Source organism: Caretta caretta, chromosome 17, assembly GCF_965140235.1.
Source record: "Caretta caretta isolate rCarCar2 chromosome 17, rCarCar1.hap1, whole genome shotgun sequence".
Classification (NCBI taxonomy): Eukaryota; Metazoa; Chordata; order Testudines; family Cheloniidae; genus Caretta; species Caretta caretta.
Window position 1 is genome coordinate 16427997 of NC_134222.1, and position 24037 is coordinate 16452033.

The 24037-nt window shown below is 38.9% G+C and overlaps 1 protein-coding gene across 7 annotated transcripts in view; it reads right to left on the minus strand.

Moving 5' to 3' along the window:
• Positions 1 to 3362: 3362 nt before the first annotated feature.
• The window catches only part of GTF2I (general transcription factor IIi), an 81213-nt gene continuing 60538 nt past the window's right edge, over positions 3363 to 24037 (minus strand). For 5 of the 7 annotated variants that reach the window (XR_012665357.1, XR_012665355.1, XR_012665358.1 and 2 more), the window contains 20 exons: positions 23834 to 23905; positions 22874 to 23057; positions 22483 to 22541; positions 19627 to 19698; positions 18890 to 19073; positions 18349 to 18407; positions 17474 to 17557; positions 16887 to 16982; positions 15972 to 16037; positions 15229 to 15412; positions 14486 to 14538; positions 12230 to 12340; positions 11303 to 11386; positions 10305 to 10488; positions 8986 to 9014; positions 7349 to 7432; positions 6767 to 6805; positions 6114 to 6189; positions 5548 to 5584; positions 3363 to 4590 (listed from right to left, as the gene is read on the minus strand). Coding sequence is in view for 2 of the 7 variants with exons in the window: in XM_048823981.2 (XP_048679938.2) it covers positions 6131 to 6189; positions 6767 to 6805; positions 7349 to 7432; positions 8986 to 9014; positions 10305 to 10488; positions 11303 to 11386; positions 12230 to 12340; positions 14486 to 14538; positions 15229 to 15412; positions 15972 to 16037; positions 16887 to 16982; positions 17474 to 17557; positions 18349 to 18407; positions 18890 to 19073; positions 19627 to 19698; positions 22483 to 22541; positions 22874 to 23057; positions 23834 to 23905 (1703 nt within the window). In the remaining 5 variants the exon portion in view is untranslated. The remainder of the gene's footprint in view (positions 4591 to 5547; positions 5585 to 6113; positions 6190 to 6766; positions 6806 to 7348; positions 7433 to 8985; positions 9015 to 10304; positions 10489 to 11302; positions 11387 to 12229; positions 12341 to 14485; positions 14539 to 15228; positions 15413 to 15971; positions 16038 to 16886; positions 16983 to 17473; positions 17558 to 18348; positions 18408 to 18889; positions 19074 to 19626; positions 19699 to 22482; positions 22542 to 22873; positions 23058 to 23833; positions 23906 to 24037) is intronic. The other 2 variants (XM_048823981.2, XM_048823982.2) reach the window with 2 other exon arrangements.

Here is a 24037-nt window from a genome sequence, read left to right on the forward strand (position 1 = left end):
AAAAATAAACCAAACTAGTAATACAGTAAGTAATCAGACAGGCTACGATTTTCAAACATGGGTGCATAAAGGCACCTAAAGTGCCCTAATTTTTATAGCACCCGAGCACCCACAGCTCCCATTGACTTCAGAGTTTTACATATTTCAGTGAGGACCACAGTGCCTGCAGCTCTGAACAATCAGGCGGCTTATTTAGGCGCCCTTGTTTGAAATGTTTGCTCATAAGTTCTGAAGTCCAAGTTAAGCTTATTCATTTGAAATTAACAGCTGTAATTAAAGGGGTATTGGCAATATCTAGAAGGGGGGTTTCAGACACAGTGCAGAATATTTTCACTTTATGTTTCCCCTTTCAGCCTTCAGTTATCTTGGGTCTGGGATTTGTCATAAGAGCTACACAGGTAGAAATGCTTACCTGGGCTATGAACTGGGCACTATGGGTATGGGACTTTGGCTGACACAGGTTCCAACTGTATGGCCCCGTACTACAATCACATCCGTCAGCTTTTGCCTATGCATGGACACAGACATTTAATACTCTGGACAATTAATGAAGTTATTACAGACTGAATGCTGAAGCTTTAAAACCTTGGAGGATTAGAATTAGCCTCTCTTCTGTACTGATCCATCTGTAACAAGTGCTGAAAGCCTGGAAATTAAAGGATTATGGAACTCTGCTCTTGTCTGGTCCAAAGGCAATTTCTGTATATGTTCTTTAAGTTAAAGTAAAAACCTAATTCAATCCAGAATCACCGGGGCTTTATTTCACAGATGGCACACTGGGATGTGTGAAAGGCACTAAATGCTCTAAAGTCTGATGAAAAATTGTCAACATTTGGTGGATGCCTTCCCTCCTGCCCCCCCAACAGTGATGAGAAAATGAAATGGAGTGGCTGGTGCTCAGTTTTGTATCTGGGAATCTTCAAAGCTCCAGGGATAGACATGAACCCAGCAGCTGGACAGTTAAAGCTGAAATGTACTCCAGTTAGCACTGAGCATTAGCTGACACCTAGTGGCTAAGCATGATCTCATATAAAATCCATTAAGTGCAATGTTTTGAAGGTGAATATTTTCTCTAGAAATGTTAAACCCTAGACCAGAGGGGGGCAAACTACAGCCCATGGGGCACATCCAGCCCGCAGGACCCTTCCTTCTGGCCCCCGAGCTCCTGCCAGGGATCCAGGTCAGGAGAGGCTTGCAGAGGAGCCAGCCCAACTCCCCGGCAGCATGGTAAGTGGGGCAGAGCCTAGCCCCTGGCCCCTCCCCTTCTGCTCCCCTTCCTTCCTCCCAGTCACAATTCCCCCAGCACCTGGGCAGCATGGCTGCAGCTCCGGCCAGGCGGCATGGCTACAGTGCCGCCAGACCTGGTGCTCCAGGGAAGCACGGTCAGGGGGAGTTCCAGGGGGAGGCGAGGAGAAGAGGGAGTTGCAGGGGGGTGGCCAAGAGGCCTGGATCCTGCTGCCAGGGACAGGGCAAAACAAGCCAGGGCCCCTGTCAACCTCCAGCATGCTTGGCCCATCCCCAGCAGTCAAGCCCAGGCAGGGAGCGAGCCCTGCCCGAAGGCCAGGGAGAGCAGCCAAACGAGCAGGGGAAACGCACAGGGAAAGGACTGAGCCCCCCTTTCCCCCACCCCACAGGTAACGTGGGGCAGGGAGACCAGGGAGGGTTGGATAAGGGGCAGGGGGGCCCCAGAGGGATGGTCAGAGGGCAGAGAATAGGGGTGTTTGGATAGGATGCAGGAATCCCAGGGGGCAGTCAGGGGTGGGGAAGAGAGGGGTTGGATGGGGATGAGAGTTCCGGGGGGCTGGAATGGGGGCGGAGGCCAGGACACGCCTCGCTGTTTTGGGAGGCATAGCCTCCCCCAGCCTTCACTACCCGGCCCTCCATACAATTTCTGTACCCGATGTGGCCCTAGGGCCAAAAAGTTCACCCACCCCTGCCCTAGACGATCAGAAACAAGACTCTTGTTTAGGTGAAAAGGACTCCCTTAAGGAGGAGATGGAAATATTAAAGTGTGAGGCAGACTGTTCAATATTTCTGTACTATATGACTCACCTATTTGAAACAACCGAAGTGATCCTGTCCTTTCTGACAGTGTTGAACACTGAATGATGTGTACAGACTTTCATACAGCACTGTTATAAGCCATCAGATGGACAGATGCAATGTACATAAATCTATTTTTTAAATATAACTATTGCATTGGTTTTCCATTTTCAGTTCTTGTGTTGGAAGAGTATAACTTTCCCAAACCTCCGCAGCAAGCCGGACATAAATTCTGCAGTTTCCGTGTTATCTGATTTTTTTAAATTCTATTGATTTTGTGCCACACCCACATTTTGAGTTTTCACTCTTCTATATATTATTCCATTAGCAATATATAAAAATGCATTGCTGAGAGAAGCTGGAAGGCTTAGCAGCTGTGCAGAGGGCAGTTTAGATTTTTGGCATGCAGGAGGCAGCTGAGGCATGCAGAACGGATGCACCACTTTTGTCCTCCTTAGAGGCAGAGTCAGCGTTGACGCAAAATTTTTGAGTGGTACTTAAACTAGTTCCCCATTCTAGCAACCGCTGCTCCACAAATGGCTGTTGTCCCAATATCTAGCACTTCAAACAATTATGTAGAAGTACATTAATTGAACACTTCTATTATAATGATCGGCACTGAAATACTTAATGGTTAAATTCTGAAACAACATCAGCAGGGTTCAGAATTAACAAACAAATCTAGCAGAATGGGGCAGTTCACATGCGTCTGACTACAGTCCATCTACAGAATCAGGAAGGCAGCACATGCATCAATTTCAATTTGATTCATACCTGGAAGGCTTTCTTTGCAACTACAAGAATTAGAAACATAGAGTGGTCTTTTCAAAGGGGCTCAGCATGAACCTAACTCTGCTCCCATTGAAGTCAATGGTAGAACTCCCATTCATTTCACTGGAACCAGCTGGACCTACACTGAGCACTTCTGAAAAATCTCACCAGTTAAAAAAAAAAAAAAAAAAAGATTCTGCAGCTCTTGGAGGAGCTTGACTGCAGCCTATCTTGTGGCTTTAGAATTGCAGAAATCATGTGGTTCTGAAAATACCTTGGCAGTGACTTTAAAATATTTCCTCTGCTATATATTCCAAGTTCATACACATTTATTATACCAAATTAAACTAGATCCTTCCAAAAAGTTTAATCAAAGATGTAATAAAAAGAGACCTGTAAAGCTGGATTTGTGTCAGAAAGGCATGAATGGATTGTGTTTATTTAATCTGAATTTATAAATACGCTAAATCATATTTTACCTATCTTTTTTAAAAAAAATTATAGCTAAAACGATTTTCTTCAAAATACATCAATTTATACTGCATGGGTAGTCGTGAAAACCATGAGAAATTTATTTCTTTCTGCAACCTGGAAAGAAGATTTACCCATTTGTGCATAACGCAGTCATCCCCAAAAAGAAAATTTTACAATACTCCATATTTACTCTATAGAGCTTAATCACATAGCCAGCATTTTACATCTCTTATGGTTCGTTAAATTTTAAAACGCTTACATTTGTCTTTTACAAGATGTGGGGAGCAATCAGAAAGGACTACAGGTAACTTAACTCTCAACATACTAGGTCTTACAGCAGCTTAGTTGCTTAAGTGTCCATAACTGGTTCTAAGTGAATTAAAGGGCATCATCCAGCAGTCCTCACGTAAAACTCTCACATAAGTCCATGGGAGTTTTGCCTGCATTAGGACTGCAAGACTGGACCCTTCTCTTACATAAACCGTGTGATACCCTGATAAAACATACACTCTCTACTTTGAAATAATGGAACAAAATATAAGAAAAGGCTTAATTTAAATTTGTTCCTCATCCACACACTGAGATACTGACCATTTCATAGTCCATTTTATTAATGACAGGTTTCAGAGTAGTAGTCATGTTAGTCTGTATTCGCAAAAAGAAAAGGAGGACTTGTGGCACCTTAGAGACTAACAAATATATTTGAGCATAAGCTTTCGTGAGCTACAGCTCAAATGAAGTGAGCTGTAGCTCATTTTATTAATGCATACTAACGGTCAGGTGAACGAGTTCATCTTTTATTTATTTATGAAAAACATATGAATTGAGATAGATATCATAGGAAAAATTAGTTCAAATATACAGATAGTATTGTCCAATCAGCCATTAAGGAGAAAGAACCAAAAATCATTAATTTTTTTCCCAAAAACAGAAAATCAATGAACTACTGTAGGTATTTTTCTTCATCGTAAAAGCTGAGATGCATCCAGGCACAGTACAATTCTACTTTACTGGGAAATGTAGATGGCCTCTAAATTCCTGTTGATTTTTTTAAAATCTTAATTAATCCCTGTCATTTTTTCAGCATTGCTGCTTCAAATTTAATCCTTATAATATATAACCAGCCTTTCCAAATCTACAGTCACTCTTTGCTTTAAGTCAATTCACAGAACTGCTGAAAAAGTAGACATTTCTATCTAAAAGTACAAAAAGGGTTTGTATAGAAGGTACTTCTCTTATACAATTATATTACACAGCTCAGGACAGTCCCAGCAAGCTCTTCTCCAGACTGCATGCTTCTGACTAGATAGAAAAAAAGTACAAAGGTGAAGTTAGTTTCATTGCAGCTATGTATCCTATTGTACATACTAGTACTTGAGAAATTCATGTATATCTCTTCAAGTCCTCATTTAGGCTATGATTCGTGAAAGTACCAAATCACATGCTTTTCTGAATAAGAATGGGCTTAAGTATGTGCTTGAGTGTTCTCTAACCCAGGCATTTCACTTGATGTAAATTCTCTGTTGAATCCATTAGGTGGGCACAATTGTAAAATAGCAAGCGTGACAAAGAAACAGAGACCAAATTCTGCAGCCCTTACTCAGACAAAACTCCCACAAACTTCAATGGGAATTTAAACCAGATGAGGTGTGTAGAATTTGGTTAATAGAAGTTACAACAGGCCTTTAAACATCTGTTCGGTTAAGTCCATCTCCCTGAAAAGAAAGGATTATTCCCAACATTTTCTAATACTTTGTCTAGTCTATCTTAAATATTTCAAACAATGGAATTTCTACCATTGAAATACTACTTGACCAACCAACAGATCTCAGCCGTGGAAAATTTTAATTGATATCCAATCTCAAATTATCAACTTTGTGATGAATATAGTCAGTAGCATTTTCTTACTTTTAGAAAGGGAGATCATAGCATGACTGTATTAGACAAATACAACCCATCTTTATGTCAATCAAGTTGACAGATGTTACAAAAGTACCAAAGCTCAAAACTAAAAAAAGCTTGGTTGAGAGCTTTTTAATAAATTCAGACTTGGAAAAATAAGTGCAGCTGTAATAATTCTTAATATTTAGCATTTTTTCTGAATGGTTTATAACAAAGTAAATCCTTAAAAGTAAATTATAACTCTGCATATTTTTATTTGTTGGGATAACACCATAACTAGTACCGTTTCAACTGCCACCAGAATTCTGTTATGAGAACTAGAAATGGAAAAACTAGCTCAAATAAAATAAGATTTACCCTGAATCTTTGTCCCAAAACTTGAACTGAGATTTTTCTGAGGTTAAAAGAAAGTAAGAAACAAAACTTTTAAAATGAACAGCAATCACATTTTTTTTTTAATCAAAGCTAATTATTGTACCATGTGTTTCTCAAATTCAGGCAATATTAAAATGAAGAAGAAATACCATGCTTAATTACAATTTAAGGCTATACCAACAACAACATCCTTTGCACCCAAGCATGTCAAAACTCTTTACAAACATTAATGAATTAAGTCTTAGATCGACTTAGGTATGTAATCATAATTCATTTTTATTTATAGGTAGTACTATGGCACTCATCAAACTAGTATTTGAATGCCTCACAAGCTTTAATTAAGCCGGACAGTACCTGGGTGAGCCACAGACAGACAAAAGGACTTGCATAAAGTCACAGGCCAAAGCAATGACAGAGCCAGTAAGAAAGCGCTACTCTCCTGACATCCAGCCTTGTGCCTTAGCCATACGACGTGCACTCCCTACAAAGAGGTGTAAAACACTATTCCCTAATAACTATTAATTTTGACAGATACTAAATTATTTTACCCTAATATTGATAAGGTCTACCACGTTGGATCTGGCTCCTGTTTTATTTGAGAACTTTCTTCTGTTTCTGCTATGTCTGTTGAAAAAGAAACAAGAATTCTTTCTACAAAAGTTTCATTAATATCAATGACAGTATTGCACAGGAAAAGTCAATAACTGCTGAGTGAATATTAAGAAAATATCCATGTATCTTTTAAAATTCAAATCATGAAAATGATTAAATAGCAAAACGGCACTCAAAATGGTGCACTTCTATGGAAAATATTTTTTTCTCTGGTGATGGCAACATTCAGTCATGTGAATTGTGGGAAAAACTGCTTTGAATAAAGACAGACATCATTTAGGATACAAGTCATCACTCAATGCACACCTACGCAAAGTCATGACTTATTAAGAACAACAATTCATAAACTTCATTGTAAAACAAAATCTGAGTAACAAATTTTTACTGCAGAGTAAATTTCATATAGTGGCTGTATGATTATCATGCAAACCAACACTTCATGCAGAACCAGGAAGGGAACCAAAAGAGAATGACTTGTGTTTTGATTAACCACCACTTTATCTTTTTACTTTTATTAGAAGTGATGCAACCTTACTCAAAATCACCAAAAAATAAATAGTTTTTATAATAACTGACAGCAGTCACTTACCTTCTACAGATACTTCTATTTGGCTTGGTTCAGCTGGCTCTTAAATTAAAAAATATATAATAAAATTAATAAACATGTAGTTTAAACAATGTGCATAAGATAAATATTACAGCAAGTCTTGGGAAAGCTCGTGAATATTCTCTCCTATGACCACTTTCAAATATTGTGTCCAAGATACAACAACTGTGACCTGCTGAAGATAATTAAAAAGTAAAATCTGATGTAGTAAAATAAATGATCTGGAGAAAGGGGTAAACAGTGAGGTGGCAAAGTTTGCAGATGATACTAAACTGCTCAAGATAGTTAAGACTAAAGCAGACTGTGAAGAACTTCAAAAAGATCTCACAAAACTAAGTGATTGGGCAACAAAATGGCAAATGAAATTTAATGTGGATAAATGTAGGGGGAAAACACCTTTCTTTATACAGAAGAGCATACACTCTTTCAAAGTAAAATCTGGAATATCAACATCATCAGTCTTTGCATTCCTAGAATACAGCCTATTATCAGGCAACAATTTCATTAGTTAGCAAGCCCTATAATCACCCTTCAAAAAGCGATTTATTACACCTCTATATTCACCTTGTACTACTGGTGCTGGTGCTGGAGCAGGAGCCGGTGTTGGTGCCTTGGCTGGTGTTTCTGATTCAGTTTTCTCCATCAACTCTGAGAGAATAAATACAGTCAATTGTTTAGGTTTAAAAAGAAAAGGCCCCTCAAACTGTCAAATGGCATCTATATTTTATTATATGTTCCACCCGGTGAACCTGTTGCATAAACAAGTTATATTCACAGTAACTGAATAATATACCCTCTTCTGCTCAATAGAAGTGTTTTCCACTTCTCTTCCCTCAGAACCTAAAGATTCATTATAATCCCTGAGCTAACATCACCCTTTATAATGCTAAAAAATACTGGTTTTCAAAGGATAGTATAAAACAAATGGCAAGACCACTAACATTATTGAAGCAATAGACAAATCTCTCTGTATCTAGACACCTCAGACTGCCTTGACCATTGAGGACGTGATGGCAGACATTTGTATGGGAAAGAAATAGGACCTCATCTTATTATCAATCTCCTTCCAGTGGTGGAAGAAAATCAAGCGTCTATCAGCTGCTCTCAATTGCCAATGATGTGTTATGCTATTGACTCCTGCAGTTCTATGTAGCAGTGGACAGGGTTGCTCTTAAGTGGGTCCTTTCTTCCCCTCATACATTTCTCTGGAGCCCCTGCCAGGAATTGCTCTTCCGAATGGAGGGCTCTCTTTCGGACGGTGACACAGGATATATGGGGCCAATGGGAGAGACAGTGAGAAGATCCTGAAGGCACTCTAGTCAGTAGAGCACACTGACACTTCCAGGTGATATAATTGAGCATCTTACCCAGTGTAAAGGGGGTACTCAGCAATGGATGAGAGCTGGCTGACAGGCTCAATCCGGGTAAGAGAAGTAATGCTGGTAGGGGTTTGCCCTCTGAATCTGTAGTATATCAATGGCTCAGCGCCTGACAAGGAATGCTGTGCTACCAGAGGTACTGTTTTTCAAATGAGGCTTAAAACCAAGGTCATGACTATTTTAGATAACTGAAAACACCTGGGCATTTTTCACAATATTTGGGTGTCCTGGCCCAAGTCCTAATTGGTAATTACATTCTGTCTCCCTAAATTCTCACCTGAACACATAATTTTTCACTCCAATTTTTCCTTTGTGTGGCTATTGAAAAGCTTCTGCATGTCAACTGCTATTGAAATGCAGCCACACCTGAGGTGAAGAGAATCTTGTATGAGTCTGTAACTGGGCAAGTTCTAAACTAGCGCTGAGCTCATGTGGTTTTGTAAGTCATAGAATCATAGAATCTCAGGGTTGGAAGGGACCTCAGGAGGTCATCTAGTCCAACCCCCTGCTCAAAGCAGGACCAATCCCCAATTTCTGCCCCAGATCCGTAAATGGCCCGCTCAAGGATTGAACTCACAACCCTGAGTTTAGCAGGCCAATGCTCAAACCACTGAGCTATCCCTCCCCCCCCCAAGGTCCTTCCATAAATAAACCAAGCATGTTTACATTTCCTGACTAAGTACTAAGGAAATAAGTTATCCATATTTAGCAGTTAATGCTCTGGACCTTCTGCCACCCTGGGATAATGCTACAATAATCTAGCATGCCCTGTGGAGTGATACATTGAACAGAATTCAAAGTGACAAAAAATGGAATACTTACGGTTGTTAATCACAAGTCCTGGAAATGGTCTGTTAAAAAAACAAAACAAAAAAATAGGAATACTTAATGCTTTTAAGATCACTTTTACTGTACAATCTCTCTCTTTTATGGAGGGCCTCACCTGAGGGTTCAGAACAGAGCACAGTAAAAGGAGTGACTGCAATAGTCTCACATAGTTCCCCCCTGGAGCAGAGTGGTTTATCCAGCAGACTGTGTCAATTTTACATCGATAAGAAGGTGCAAGTTCTTCCTTCAACCAGTTGCTAAGAGAATCAAATCTTCACTTGGGCCCAAATACTGCATGTTCTTATATTGATCAAGACTCATGAGCTCAAAAATAATCTTGATTAAGAGCTGCAAAATTTGGACCTCTCTAAATTGACTTTTTAGAAACTCCTTGCTAGCTAACAGAACTGCTGGATTTGATCGCTTGCAAACCCGAATAGAATCTAAGTGTTTATGTTTTCACTTTCTTGACTCATCATCTGTACAGATTCGAAAATCTCATTTATTCCACAGTATAAGCAAAACCATTTATCTCTTGATTAAACTAACTTCCAGGGTAATCATCATATTTTATCAAAAGACAGTACCTGAACTGATTTTAAGAGGGACACATTCTCAAGAATGTTAGGCAAAACAGCAACTGAAAATCTTAAACTTCAGGAATCCAATCATGTACTCACGACTTTTAAAACATAGTCATGCTGATCTGGAAATTTAAACTACTACAGATATACAATTTACTGTTAAGAACAAACAAGCTTGTGGATCTACGAATTCTGTTGTGCAAAGGAAAGAATTCTCAATCTAACAGCCTTGACAGCAAGGTCCATAACTGTTTGAATAGTGATAAGCTGTACCATAGGAGCAGGTTTCAATTGGTGTGTTAGAAATCACTTACAAGTCAATTTTCAGAGAGGTAGCCGTGTTAGTCTGTATCAGCAAAAACAACGAGGAGTCCTTGTCGCACCTTAGAGACTAACATGTTTATTTGGGCATAAGCTTTCGTGTTAGTCTATAAGGTGCCACAGGGACTCCTCGTTGTTTTTACGAGTCAATGTAATCAATGTTCCTATGTATGCTTACTCCCAAGAATTTTCATGTTAATGCTGTGCACCCTCAATTATTTGAATTTAAAATAACCTCAACTGCTTGTTATTCAAAACAGAGTCGATGCCTCCCCACATTTATTATATTGAAGATTCCCTCAATTTTCTGAAACACTGATTTTTCCAAAAGTATTGGCTATTCTCATGACATCTGGATAATCATGGTTACATTATATAACCAATGACAGTAAAATGACAGTCACATACCGAATAACAGTAAATTTTATAAATTCTGCTGATTCCAAAATCCTTCTCATGGAGCTGATTTCCAGATAACTGGGAGCTTTAAATGCCACTCCAGGAGGCATTCCATCCACCACCACACAGCCAGGGTTTATGGTGATTTTTCTGTATGGGACTTTCACAGGGAAATTCATACCGATTGCTTCACCTAAATAAGAGACGCTGTGATTTGAACTGTGACCCAAGTCTACAAATCTCAGTTTACAAATACTCAGGGCAGTAAGAAAATCAAGTGATATGAAAACAAGCATTTAAAATAATCTCAAGTGCTATAACCTTAAAATGCACTTGCCATTTAAACATTACATTGAGTAATTTTCAAATGAACTGTGTTACAAGCTACACTCATGAAGGTTACGGTTCACGATAGTCACTAGTATCCAACTATCACAGTTCAATATATAAAGGACTAAAATTTAGGTTTTATAAAAATAAATTAAAAAAAAAGAATACTCAGACATTTTAATGAAGGGAAAAAGTGTTTCCTCTCACAATGAAAGCAACACAGCCCATTGCTAGTGAAGAACCAACAAAAAGAAACTAAGTAGGCGAATTTCATCATCCAATCTGAACACAGTAGAAAAAATAAAGAAAAACTGAACAGTGAAAGGGTAAATAAGACTTAAAAAATTCTTTCCACTTTAACATTTTAAGGTGTTAACTGATCAGGACTGTGTAGCTTTAAGCAAATTTTGGGTTTAAAAGTAAAATATTTATTAATCTATAATCACAGGAATTTCTTGGTTTAAAAAACACAAAACAATTTAGCCCTCAAACTAGATTTCTGTGGAAGCTGGGGCATATAATTACAGATTAAAAAAATTACATATTGGTTATATATACAGTGCAAAAACATCAACTGTAATGGATATTATATACTATAGGTTATACTTATTTAAAACCAAAATGTAAATCACTGGTTATTTTCAAAGCTATTTCAAATCAGAAATAAAAAAAATTACCAAACTTCCTGCTGAAGAGATCATTTACTTGTTCTCTCAGTTGTCGAGCCTTTTCTACTTTTGATAATCTTTCACTTTCATCATCTGAAAGAAATTGTCAGTGTCAGGATTTAGCAGGTGATTTTCCTCTTTAACTAGTGCAGTACTGACTGCACGAGTGCTTATTTAAAACAAGAATAGATGTTTGCTTTATTAAGCATTTAGTAATCAGAACAAAAATAGGCCTTTTCACTGTTTTTTTTGGTTATAGCAGTAATGGAGGATTTTGTAAATATGCGAACTATAAAAAGTTGCAGTTTTAAATAAGCCTGAAAATGATTTCAAAATATTTACAGGACAATGTTAGATTTATTAAAAGGAGAAAATTTATTGAATAAACCCATTATTTACAATCATGACTTATTTTAAGTAAATGAAGTGACAGTGTAAGACTGGGGACTGAAATCCTCTATTTAGCCACAGTGGAAGCTTTCCCACACTACCTAACCAGCGTAATTTATCCCTGAGCTAAAGTGACCACTTCTGGGGAAAAGAATCTCCATGATAATTTAATCCTAATTCTGTCTACTGAGACTGCCAACAAAGTTGCAAATTAACGCTTAATTTAGCATGTGATGGGGCGGGGGTGGTGCAGATGTGACCACCTGCAAATAGGAACTGAACTGAGATTCATTTTTCTGCAGATTTTACTTAGTACACAATCATAAAAGTTTAAAAAACCATCAATGTGACAACAGTGCAGACAAAGGCCACTTAAAAGAGGCTATTAAGTGATACTCTTTGTAGACTGTACTATATATAAGACAGGATGAGCCAAAGGGCAAATCAGGATGGGGGGGCAAGTGGTAACATTAGGCAAAGAGCTCCTGCCATGAAGAATGAGAGCTGTAAACAGTAAGCAGCAGTAAAATCAGAGCACCCACCTACCTGGTATAGTCACTTGAATGATGTTAAGATCTTCAACCCCTGCGGCTGTGTTCACCACTGGCTTTGTTGTGGTGCTTGTTGTATTTGATGTATTGGATGAACTGGTTTTTCCTTAAACAGAAACAGGAATTTGAAGTATGAGCAAAATGGCTGAAGATGGGCTAACACCTTTCCAGCATAAAAAAAAGGAAACATTGGGGGAGAAACAGATTTGCAGTAAAAAAAAATGCAATTTCCAAAAGGACTTAGTATAAATGACTAAGTCCCTTGACTGTCAATGAGACTTAGGCTCGGAAGTGCTTAAGTCATTACTGAAAATGGGACTTCACTTCTAAAAGTTTACCCTTCAACTATTTCTTACAAACTACCAAAGTCAAGAGAAAGGGTTAATGTATGTTACAAGGGCCTCTTTTTCCTTGCCTAGCAGGTTTTCCGATGACATGTTATTTTTAAAAAAGAATGTGTGGATATTTTCATGTTTTGGTCAAAGCAATAAACTAGAGCACTCAACACTAGTAAACAATATTGATCAAAAGCACAAATAGTGGAATATTAAATTCTCACCCACACAGGAAATCTTTTATCGCTGACTTTAATGGAGCTGTGCCTACAACAACTGAGGATCTGGTCCAGTATGTTTTGTTCCTGATCCTGCTCTCACTGACACTACCTTTACACTGGTGTAACTTCACTAACTTCAGTGGAGTAACCGGGGTGGGCAAACTTTTTGACCTGAGAGCCACACTGGGGTCGCGAAACAGTATGGCGGGCCGGGTAGGGAAGGCTGGGCCTCCCCAAACAGCCTGGCCCCAACCCCCTATCCGCCTCCTCCCACTTCCCACACCCGGACTGCCCCCATAAGAACTCCCGACCCATCCAACCCCCCCTACTCCTTGTCCCCTGACCGCCCCCTCCCCTAACCATCCCCCCAGGACCCCATACCCTATCCACCCCACCCCACCCCGGCTCCCTGTCCCATCTGCCCCGCTCCCAATCCACACCCTCGCCCCCTGGGACCCCCAACCCATTCATCCCTCCCCCACTCCTTGTCCCCTGACCGCACCCTTCCAGGACCCCCGTCCCTAACTGCCCCCCCAGGACCTTACCCCCTATCCATCACACCTGCTCTCTGTGCCCTCCCAACACCCCGGGACCCCACCCCCATCCAACCCCTCCTGCTCCCTGTCTCCTGACCGCACTCCCCACCCCCCCCGAACCTCTACCCCATCCAACCGCCCCCTGTCCCCTGACTGCCCCCAGGATCTCCTGCCCTCCCTCCCTCCCCTTACCATGCTGATCAGAGCAGCAGGACAGGGTTATTTGAAAGCCTGGGACGTGGGTGGGCTCAAGCCACGCTGCCAGCGTGGCTGCAGAGGAGAAGGGACGGGGGCGAGCCCCCCCTAGCCGGGAGCTCAGGGGCTGGGCAGGACAGTCCCGCGGGCCAGTTGTGGCCCGCGGGCCATAGTTTGCCCACCCCTGGAGTAACCTCTGATTTAAACCACTGAAAGTAGCATCAGGTCCAATGAATACACCCTAGAAAACCAACTTCTTCTATGGAATACCTGCTCCAGGTCACAATTTGGGAGTACAGTATGAGCCATTAACCAGTACCTCAATCCTTTTCATTGGATTGACACATGGACTTTTACAGCTCCCTGCATTTTGCTCCCTTGTCAAAGCTGCATTACAAGTTGGAGTCGGAGCAAAGTGGCTCCTCAGACCTTGGAGGGTGCACTCCAGCACTGTAAAGCTTTACCTGACCCACAGCCTCCTACTGCTTTGAAGGAGGCATTGTAACAGCCAGTGCAAAGGGATCTGAGTCTTTAGATTATACAAAGCTAACTAAAAGAACAGGAGTACTTGAGGCACCTTACAGACTAACAGGTCTCTAAGGTGCCACAAGTACTCCTGTTCTTTTTGCGGATACAGACTAACACGGCTGCTACTCTGAAACAAAGCTGACTGATAAACAAGAAAGCCATTACTGAAGCTGCATTGCTGAGTTGAGGAACTAGATAGAAGTCAAGAAAATATAATAGCTTTACAGCTCCTCAGAGTAGGGACATATCTTTATCATAGAAGTATACCAGTGGCACCATAGTTAAGGCTGTGTCTTGATTTCTACTTGGACAAGACTTTCCAGTAAATATACCGTGAAGTTTTCAGGAATTGGTTTATACTGGGCAACATTCCTGAAGTTTGAAAGCAGCCCAAGACAGATCACCATCCAAACTCCTTAGCTGTCGTAAAACTTACTCTGGGGACTTTTAGCAGAGCTTTCCTTAATCGCTGCCTCGAACATCTCAGGCCTGCAGATGAACAGATTTGAACATTTCATATAGAACAGTAAAATTACACTCAATCCATCATTTCCATCCAACAACAAAGGAAATACTAGCTGTCAAAACTGAGTGGTCAGGACAGGGAGAGCAAAGTTAGTATAATAATGCTAGCCAGGATGTTACACATAAAGTTAACAAGATGACTGATCATTTTGGTTTTCTACCTTCACCACAGTATAGCTGTCAAATCCCTAATATCAGTGTTTTTACTCTAAAGATCAGGGATCGGCACCACCATGTTGCAAGACGGACACTTGACAAAATTCTGAAAATTGGAGTTTGTCTCATCCATCAGAAGTTTGATTTAACATCCTTACTCCTTGCTGCAGTGTTGGTGACCTTTTAGCTACAAATGACTTAACTGCAAAGCCTGCAGCTCCCACTAAAGGGGAAATGCAAAGTCAACATTAAAATCGAAATAAGCCCAGAACTGTGTGCTACTCCCCATTAAGCAGGCTTTGAAGAGCATTCAGCATAGAAAAATATTAACATATCCTTCTCCAGATCTGAAAAATCCTCTGACGTTTCCCAGTTTGCTAGACATTTCAGTATATATACACTAGTGTGGTTAATGGAGGAATCTAGCACTCTTCAGGGCTTAATCTTTGTTTTTTAAGCTTTGCAGCTCATTTCCATTGACACACACAGTTCTCTTACTTTTTTATGATAAATTTTATCTTAGATTTGTTTCGCAGGATCTTCTCCAATCTTGGAATGCCAAAAGTAGATGGTCGGCGGAATGGCACCCCCTCAGGTAGTCCTTCCACGTAGAAATCCTCTGGATAGGATTCAAATAACGCAAATGGGACCTTGACAGGATCTTTAAGCCCCAGAGCTTCCCCTGAAATGAAAGAGAGCATTAAAATTAGAAAACTAGTATTTTATCCTGAAGAAGGGAGTTAGGTTTCCAACACTGCTGGTGGGCAGAAAGTGGGCCATGCTCCTCCGATACCTTCCACATACATGCAAGGGGGAAATCTCAAGTCTGCAGTAAATCAAGCAAGCGCCTCTTCCTGAGAGAGTGTTTGAGTCCCTAACAGCACAGCTCCTCTTGCAGCCATGTTGTCTGGCTGAGCAACAAGGAGTACATAGCAATATGGAACTAATGGGTTTCTGGTGGACCACAGGATGTCTGTGGATTTTTGAAGCCAAACCCCTGCACCACTCCTCCATTCCCAGCCTTACGTGGAAAACTTAGGGGGAATCCGATCATTTGGAATTTTCAATCTGCGATGTGAGAATCAATCTCCTCGGAGATAACAGGGCCCAGAGTCTGCAAGACTATTAGAGCCTTTCAAAATCTGTGTACGAACAGCACCATCAGACACAACGTACACGCCTAACCAAGTTATCTCATCAAGCTCTAAAAGATACATCTTAAAAAAGGTTGACATGCTTACCACATTTTTCATTAAAAAGATTTTCAACTTTTTGTTTTAGGTCAGTAATTTTGGCATTCCAAGCCTCTGTCAGGAAATCAGAAGAGTTAGATTAGCATTTGTATACTTGTATTGAGCAAAAAAATCTGTCTAGGAACTGTGTATTTATATATATATTTTTAAACATTTACAACAATTGTTTACCGACTACTATGAAGTCAAAAATGAACAAAATGGCTATCACACACTAAAGAGCATTGAACCATTCCCTTTTAATCCTAACTCATAACCACTACTAAGACTCTTCTCCTTGAAGCTTTACAAAAGATCTCAGTTAATGAATGAACCAAAGAGTCAACTGTAATGAATTCAACAGTGATATATTACAGTTCTCAGAGGCACACAGAATAATCTGAGCTAGCACCCAAACTTTGAAAAGGCCAGACAGACATGGTATTTCCTTGAGAAATGTGATCTCGATACTAGTTTCGTGAAAGGATAGATATTTATCACAAATCAATACTAACCCTTCTAACTCCATTCTAAACTTTATTACTAAGCAAAAGGAACGGTTTTTGTGTTTTACGTTTTGTGACTATCGTGTTGATAACCCTGCACAGGGCAAACCCACAACAGGGAGGAAAAGTTAAAACTCCTTCACATGACTGCCCCAAATATGTCTTCTAAAAGCAGGGAACCATGGTCAGAGACCTGCTCTCTGATGATTACTGTGAGCTGCAGATAGCCTAATCTTCTGAGTTCTGTGATCACCTATCCCGATAAATGCTTTTTGAATTTGCATGTAACTCAGTCATCAAATGCAGAAAGAAGATATCACTGTTAAAAAAACCTCTCTACTATTATCAAATCTCAAAAACTTCCAAATATCAAAATTAACAAAGGCTATCAAGACAGATTAAAACCCACAATATTTACCAAAAGAAAACTCTCTTCCTCGTGGCTTGAAGCCCATATTGGATCCATTGGTTTGAGAATTAGTTCGAACATCTGTTGTTTGTGGTTTATTAGGACCTGCAGAAATGAACACACACTTTATAATATTTAAGAGCGAGAGAGAGCATACAAGTAACCATCTTGTGAGAGAAACAAAAATGATGAAATATGGCAACTGATTATAAGTAAAACAACTGAGTCAACAGTGGAACAAAAATGCTGTTTAGAAGTGCTTTAAGGATTGTGGAATTAAAACATAACATACTTTAGCACCATTTAGTCATTGTCTACCCTTCTGTATTATTTTCCTTAAAACAAGTTCTCATTTCTCTCTTTGGAATGAAGGATCCAAATGTATTGTGAAACAACCTTTGACAGAGCCATCGTTCTGTCTATAATTTATGTTAATCAGAAATGAAAAATAGAACTGGTATCGTAAAGTTAAATTGAGTTTTCTACACAGGACCATTTTTTTAAAATAATATAATTGTATTGTGGATGAAAGGTCTTCTGCAGTTACTATTACAAGTTACTTTAATAAGAATATTCCCTAAAGGGAGATTTCCTACCTTCTTCAACAGTCACCTCAATCTCTGGAACCTTTGAATTGCTTGCAGGACTTCTTGCTCTCTTTGAGCTCTTTGGACTCAATGCTACAAATCAACAATACTGTTATTCTTCAGTAATGGACATACTGCACAGATCCCAAAAGACAGTATTTGGAAACATCCCACAAACAAAATAATCTGACATATAATGTGTATTGTTTAATGGTGTGCTTTATAAAATCAAAACAATGCAGGTAAGATCACAAACTTTAAAAAGAGAATTTATTGCTTGTGAAATAAGCAGGTCTGACAGACACTCATTCAATATCCACTACAGATTGTGAGCACTACACAAGATAAATACAGGTAGTATCTTCAGCATACTGGTTTGAAATGGAATTTACATCTTTGGTACTTTTTATTACCTAATCCAAAAAGTTAATTCATTTTGATATTTATAAAGATCTTTATTTTGTAAACAACTTGAAAGTTTCCCTAAGAAATTTTATTTTTTAAGTTCCAATTTACATACTAGATGATGGTGTTAACAGCAAAATCAATGAGAACCAAGAGCTTTGTCATTTGTACAGTTTACATCCTCCAGATTTGTGTTGCTCCAGGTCATAAAATAAATGAATGGTATAACTGGTGTGCTCTTAAGCAGATATTAATGTCTGACTTTTGTTATATTTCCCAATGTTTTAAAAGAATATAGGTTTTGTATTTTTAGGAAAACCCTTTGGGCCAGATTCTACCACCCTTGCTTGTGTTAGGTAGCACCTCTCTCTGCCAGTAGCCCACACAGTTTTCAAGTACTAAGCTGTTACTCAGCCAGGTAAGAGAAGCAGAATCTGGGCTTCTGGGGTGAGGGCAGTATGGAATGTTTAACCACTTACCTTTAGTGTTTACTTTACTAGCCAATCCAGCAGGCAAATAAGAAGTGACAAGCTCTGGCCTAAAAATGTAAAATATGTTACAGAATGCAGTCTAATAATTAGAGATACAAAAAAAAGTACAGTGAATTATTTACATATTTATTGGGATTCAGAAAAATTTATATAAATCATTGTAACAGTCTTTTAGATCTGAAGTATGGATGAGTCAATGTAAATTAATAGGAAAGAGTTCCAAAATCTAAGACTAAGTACCTTGCTTTTTGCATTTACTCTAGTGGGAAAAATGCTTCAAGATGTAAAACTACTATCTTCCCTAGATACACATTGCATGACACACTCCAATTACGCACATACACCTCATTTTGTGAAATTTAATCAGCAAGGCATGTCCTTTTATCAGAGAAAGTGAATGTGCTAAAATATGTCTTTTATAGATAAAACAAAGTGAACTTAGGCAGCATTTAAAAACCCAAAAGCCCCAGAAAGAGTTTCATATAATTTTAGCAACCAGCAGTTAAAAATAACCAAATGATAAACTTACTTTTTAACAATAAATTTGATTTTGCCACTTCCACGGACAATTCTTTCAAGGCGTGGAATTCCAAACCACGTGGGACTCCGGAAAGGGATTCCTTCTGGCAAGCCTTCCACGTACAAGTACTCAGGATTCGATTCAAATACAGGGTAGGGAACCTTCACTGCCTCTGAAAGACCCAGGGCCTGGGCTGAAAATAAAGATGATGTGACAAGCTCAGATGGGAGGCATTTTATTTTGATAGTTCTTAGTAAGGTTGGCATTTTTATTAGTTATAGTGGCAGCAGCATCCCTAATCAGAATCAGAAAAGGACGAGAGAAGGGGTTTAAAACAACTTTCCCACCATCATTCCACAGTTTGGAATCACTGCATGTAGTGATTTTGTGGATCTTACTAGGTAAGATCTTGCAATAATTATCAATCTAGGTCCATGGTACCTGCTACTGTTTTATAAGAGTTCCTTTCACCTAAGGATCTCAAAGCCCTTTATGAATTTGCATAAATGTCATTAATCCCCTTTTTAGAGAAAACTAGACAAAGAGAGTACGGATATGACTTGCCTCATGTCACATAGCAAGCCACTAGCAAGAGTGGGGAATAAAACCCAAGACTCCCACATCTGTTGTTCTGTCACATTTTTAATATTTGTTTTAATTTATTGTGCACCACAATTCTCCTTGAACAGAAGATTGTTTTAAAACAGAGTAGAACTACAACACAGTTTACTGAGGGTTTAACTCACCAAATTTCAGATTAAATATCTCTTCCACTTGCTTCCTTAGTTTTGTGATTCTGACATTCCAATCTTCTTTGACTGAAAATCAAAAATAGATGCATCTTGGGTTACTGAGTTATTAACAGATATTTGGGGAAAAGTGGTACTACTAAGCATATTTCTTTTATCACTGGAGTCTAAACTATTAATGCAAAAATTGTCTTGCTTTCTAAGGTGCACAATCACAATTTGGTATAGAAGGATTTACACATCTACTGCTTATTATGGTAACTGAAATTATATACAGAATATACATAATAATGGGAAAATATGTCTAAGCATGATTATAAATCTCTATCACTGCCCCCAAGTGTATGAACTTGTCCTTCAGGACCCTTAGCAGTGGGAAAGAATTATTTTAGTGGCTTTGACACAGCCGGAATTATTAATGATTTTAGCTCATGAGATTAAAAATCTTTAGAACAGAATATGAAGATTTAGAGCTTTGCCATAAATTTTGACTATCAAAAATAATTTAGTCTTGCTTTTTATTATAAATGAAAGTTCGTGACAGAAAGCAAGCCAGGGGCCAATTTTCTAAATTAGGTGTAGAGGGAGGGAGAGAGCACATTAGTGGAAATAAAAAATAAATACCATACGTACTCGTTCATTAGCCTGTTCTTTTATAAGCTGACCCCCCAAGATGGATAGGTAAAAACAGTAAAAACTGTATGACCCTTTCATAAGCCGACCCTATATTTCAGGGCTTTGCAAACTTTGGCTCCCGGCCTGTCAGGGTAAGCCGCTGGCGGGTCAGGACATTTTGTTTACCTGGAGCGTCTTTAGGCATGGAGCCCCTCAGCTCCCATTGGCTGGGAACTGCGAACTGCGGCCACAGGGAGCTGAGGGACTCCATGCCTGCAGGCGCTCCAGGTAAACAAAATGGCAATGTATTAGACATTCAATTCAATGATTTCAGTTTAAAATCATCAAATTTTGGCATAAATCCATTTATAAGCCGACTCCCGATCTTTTATGTGTCACTTTTTTACCAAAAATATTCGGCTTATGAACGAGTATATACAGTACTTAAATATACTCATTTTATTCCCCAGCAAACAGTGCAATCATAATTATTGATCATATCCACTGAGGACAGATAACTTGTACTGTAGCATTTTTTAAAAAGACATATGCATGAAACAAGCAATATGTACACAGGATCACAAGCTCAAAATCATATTTCAAATGAACAAATTATCTGGCCTGTTTTACTTCTAACTCCTTCAATTATGAAAACAAAGAATGTTCATAAACAACATAAATGGTGAAAATTATTAATTTAAAAGAGTTCACATGGACCCCAGCCCTGCAAGCATTTACCACAAGCTTATGTATACAAGAAAGTATTTGCACGATCGGAGCCTTAATTTGGCAAGTGAAAAGAATATACTGAACAGCTGTATTTTTAGATTTCTAGTGCCACCACACAAGAAGCACAAGGGAGTATTGTCTGGGCTGAACACACATGAGGGGAAGTTTTCTATCCAGCCAAAGAGCACCATATTATTCTTACTAACCAAAATAATTCTTGAATTTTTTTTTAAATACAAAATCAAAATGTTGCCCCCCTAAACTATCTGGTATAGGAACTACATTTATTTATTGCTCTGCAAAACTAACATTTTGAATTGTTCAAAAAATTGGTATTTGTGCTGAGACACACACAGTCTGCTTTAGCAACAACGGCACAGAGGACCGTCTCCAGTTTTGCCTTAGGACTAACTGCCAGGAAAGAATGATGCATCCAGTGGTTTGCACTAGCGTTCCAACCCAAAACCAACATTTTTTCTGTGTGTATTTGTCTAACTTGTACCCTGGATATGGCTATAGGCAAAGTTGTGTGTGTATTTACAGAACTAGTCTTTCCTAGCAGCTGATGATAGATATAATAACCAGTGGGAAATCAGCATGTCATTCTGATCACTCTATTAGGCATGATTGCTGCATGCCGATTCTTCCAGAAGTAAGATGCTATTAAAGCAGTTTCTTTCGTCACTGGTATTGTTCATACTTATTGCTGCAGTTATCTTGTCAACCTGCCAGATAGTTGTACAGTAGGACAATAAGCTAGGGCTTTGGCAGCAAGACTGAAATTAGATGCTGCCTAACTCTGCACTGCAGCTTTCAATGGGCTACCCTATCTCCACATACAAATCTTATCCCTGAAAGCCAAGAAAAATCCTCAATCCCACTTTGATAAGGCATGGATACTGTTGAACTGTAAACATTTGGAGGGAAAAGCAACCTGCATTCTCTGCTTAGGTAAAACCTAACATTTGTTGTGGTTCTGTGGATTGAAAATTGTTAATACAGCCCTCTGACTAAACCAAACTGTGCTTTATAAGTCATTAAAGTGATCAGGTACCAATCTGCACATACATGGTACCTCTGACCTGATGATAGCAACATGTTTTACAAATAAATTCAGTGTCATAACACTGCTGTTTGGTAGATATTGCACCCAGGTGGGTAAATGGGGCTAGAGAAATCTAGTAAAGCAGGTTCTTTTCCCATGCTCATCACCATAGTATTGGAATACCTTCTAATAGTGCGATAAACAACAGGATCATCATCTACCATAAGGTATTCTTTTCTCTTTCTTCTTCATGAGTAAACGTGCATATTTTACAAAGATTATCTAGCAAAACATGAAAGATTCCTTCAAATACAAATATATTCATTTAAAGAGAGTTTCTCTTCTGTATTTATACATATTTGGTACCACTTTTCTCATGCTTAGAGAGGTCAGAAAAATTCATTTAATTTATTTATTCTGCATATGGATATATAGATGGAACTTGCATACAGTATGTGTCCTACCTGGTGTATTTGATCTTGGTTGAGTAACTTCTGTTGGACTGAGGGTTAGTAGTTCTGGCCTGTAATTAGAGAGCAGGTTATCAAATTGTTCTATACAGTCTCTGAATAATGATTTTTTTGTTTGTTTTATGAATCTATGTTTTGATTTTAATATTATTTATTTCAAATTGTCACCAAAATGGGCTAGTTGCTATATAGATATTTAGGAAGATGATGGCCTAAACTGCGAACACCAATTTTCTTTGCAATGTGAAATATCTTCTGTCCGCCTGGTACCAGAACTCAGAATGCTTTATGGCATTATAAAGCTGAAAGCTTTTCTTTTGCTTCAGTCAATCTCCTGGCCTTTTCCTCTTGCTTTTTCAATTTATGCACTAAAATGTTCACCTACCTTTTGATTACAAATTTTATTCTGTTGCCCACTTGAATAATCTTTTCCAGCCGAGGGATTCCATACCAGGATGGGCTCCTAAATGGAATGTTCTCTGGCAGACCCTCCACATAGAGATCACTGGGGTGTGCCTCAAATTTCTGGTATGGGACAGCCTTCGGCTCAGTGCTCCCTAGGGCCTCAGCTGTTAGAACAACAGAAATTCAACAAAACAAATCCAATGATCGATCAGTTCAGCCAAACAGTTTGATTCAGCAAAAACTATATCACAAAGTCTCTGGGCCATCACAAACAGTAACATTAGGTACTAGCATAGCAAAGAATATTCAAACCCACTGGACTCCAAGTTGAAGACACAGAGTTTAGAGAACTAATTATCATAGTGTCCCATCTGATGTTCAGTAAGTAGCCCACCAACAGTGCCAGATTGAAGATTAATGCCAATGGGTTTGCACAGGAGAAAAAGTCAAAGCAGGATTGGGCTCAAAGTGATTTGAACTTATTTTCAGACAGTATCACATTTTCAGTGGTTTCATTCTTGACCTGTATATGTTCCTAAGTAGGCTGGGGAAACAGCATTCAAATTCAAGCCCGGAAATGCTCAGCTATTAATCCTAACAGTCCCACTGACATTATACTGTACATTGAAAAATAAGGTATTTGCTTTACCACAACTAGAGAGAAAAATCCAAATGCAAAAGGAATCAGAACCATAAAAGGCAACTTTACAGATGAACTTTATTGAACATTTACCCTTTTGACTAAACATTACAGCAATAAAAGATTTATTTTTGCTTAACAGTCAGGATTTCAAGCATTTGGAAAATTTTCATTCAAGAGTTTCATCCACTTATGCCTCAGAAGGATCCAATAAAGCTTTCTTAAGGATAGCTAATATGAAATCAACCTACTATGGATTAAAAGCCACAAAGGAAGTTGGAATACTAGCAGTGTACTTACCAAATTTTTTACAGAAAAGTTGATCTACCATCTTTCTTAATTTGGTGATTCGGGCATACCACTCTTCTTTCACTACAATTAACAGTAACAGAACAAAGATAACATTCCTTAATTATTTTGATTAACCGCAAGATTGTAAAGACAAGTCACACAGTTGCTATTCACTAACACTATACAACATGGCATGGGTTATTAGTTTCCCCA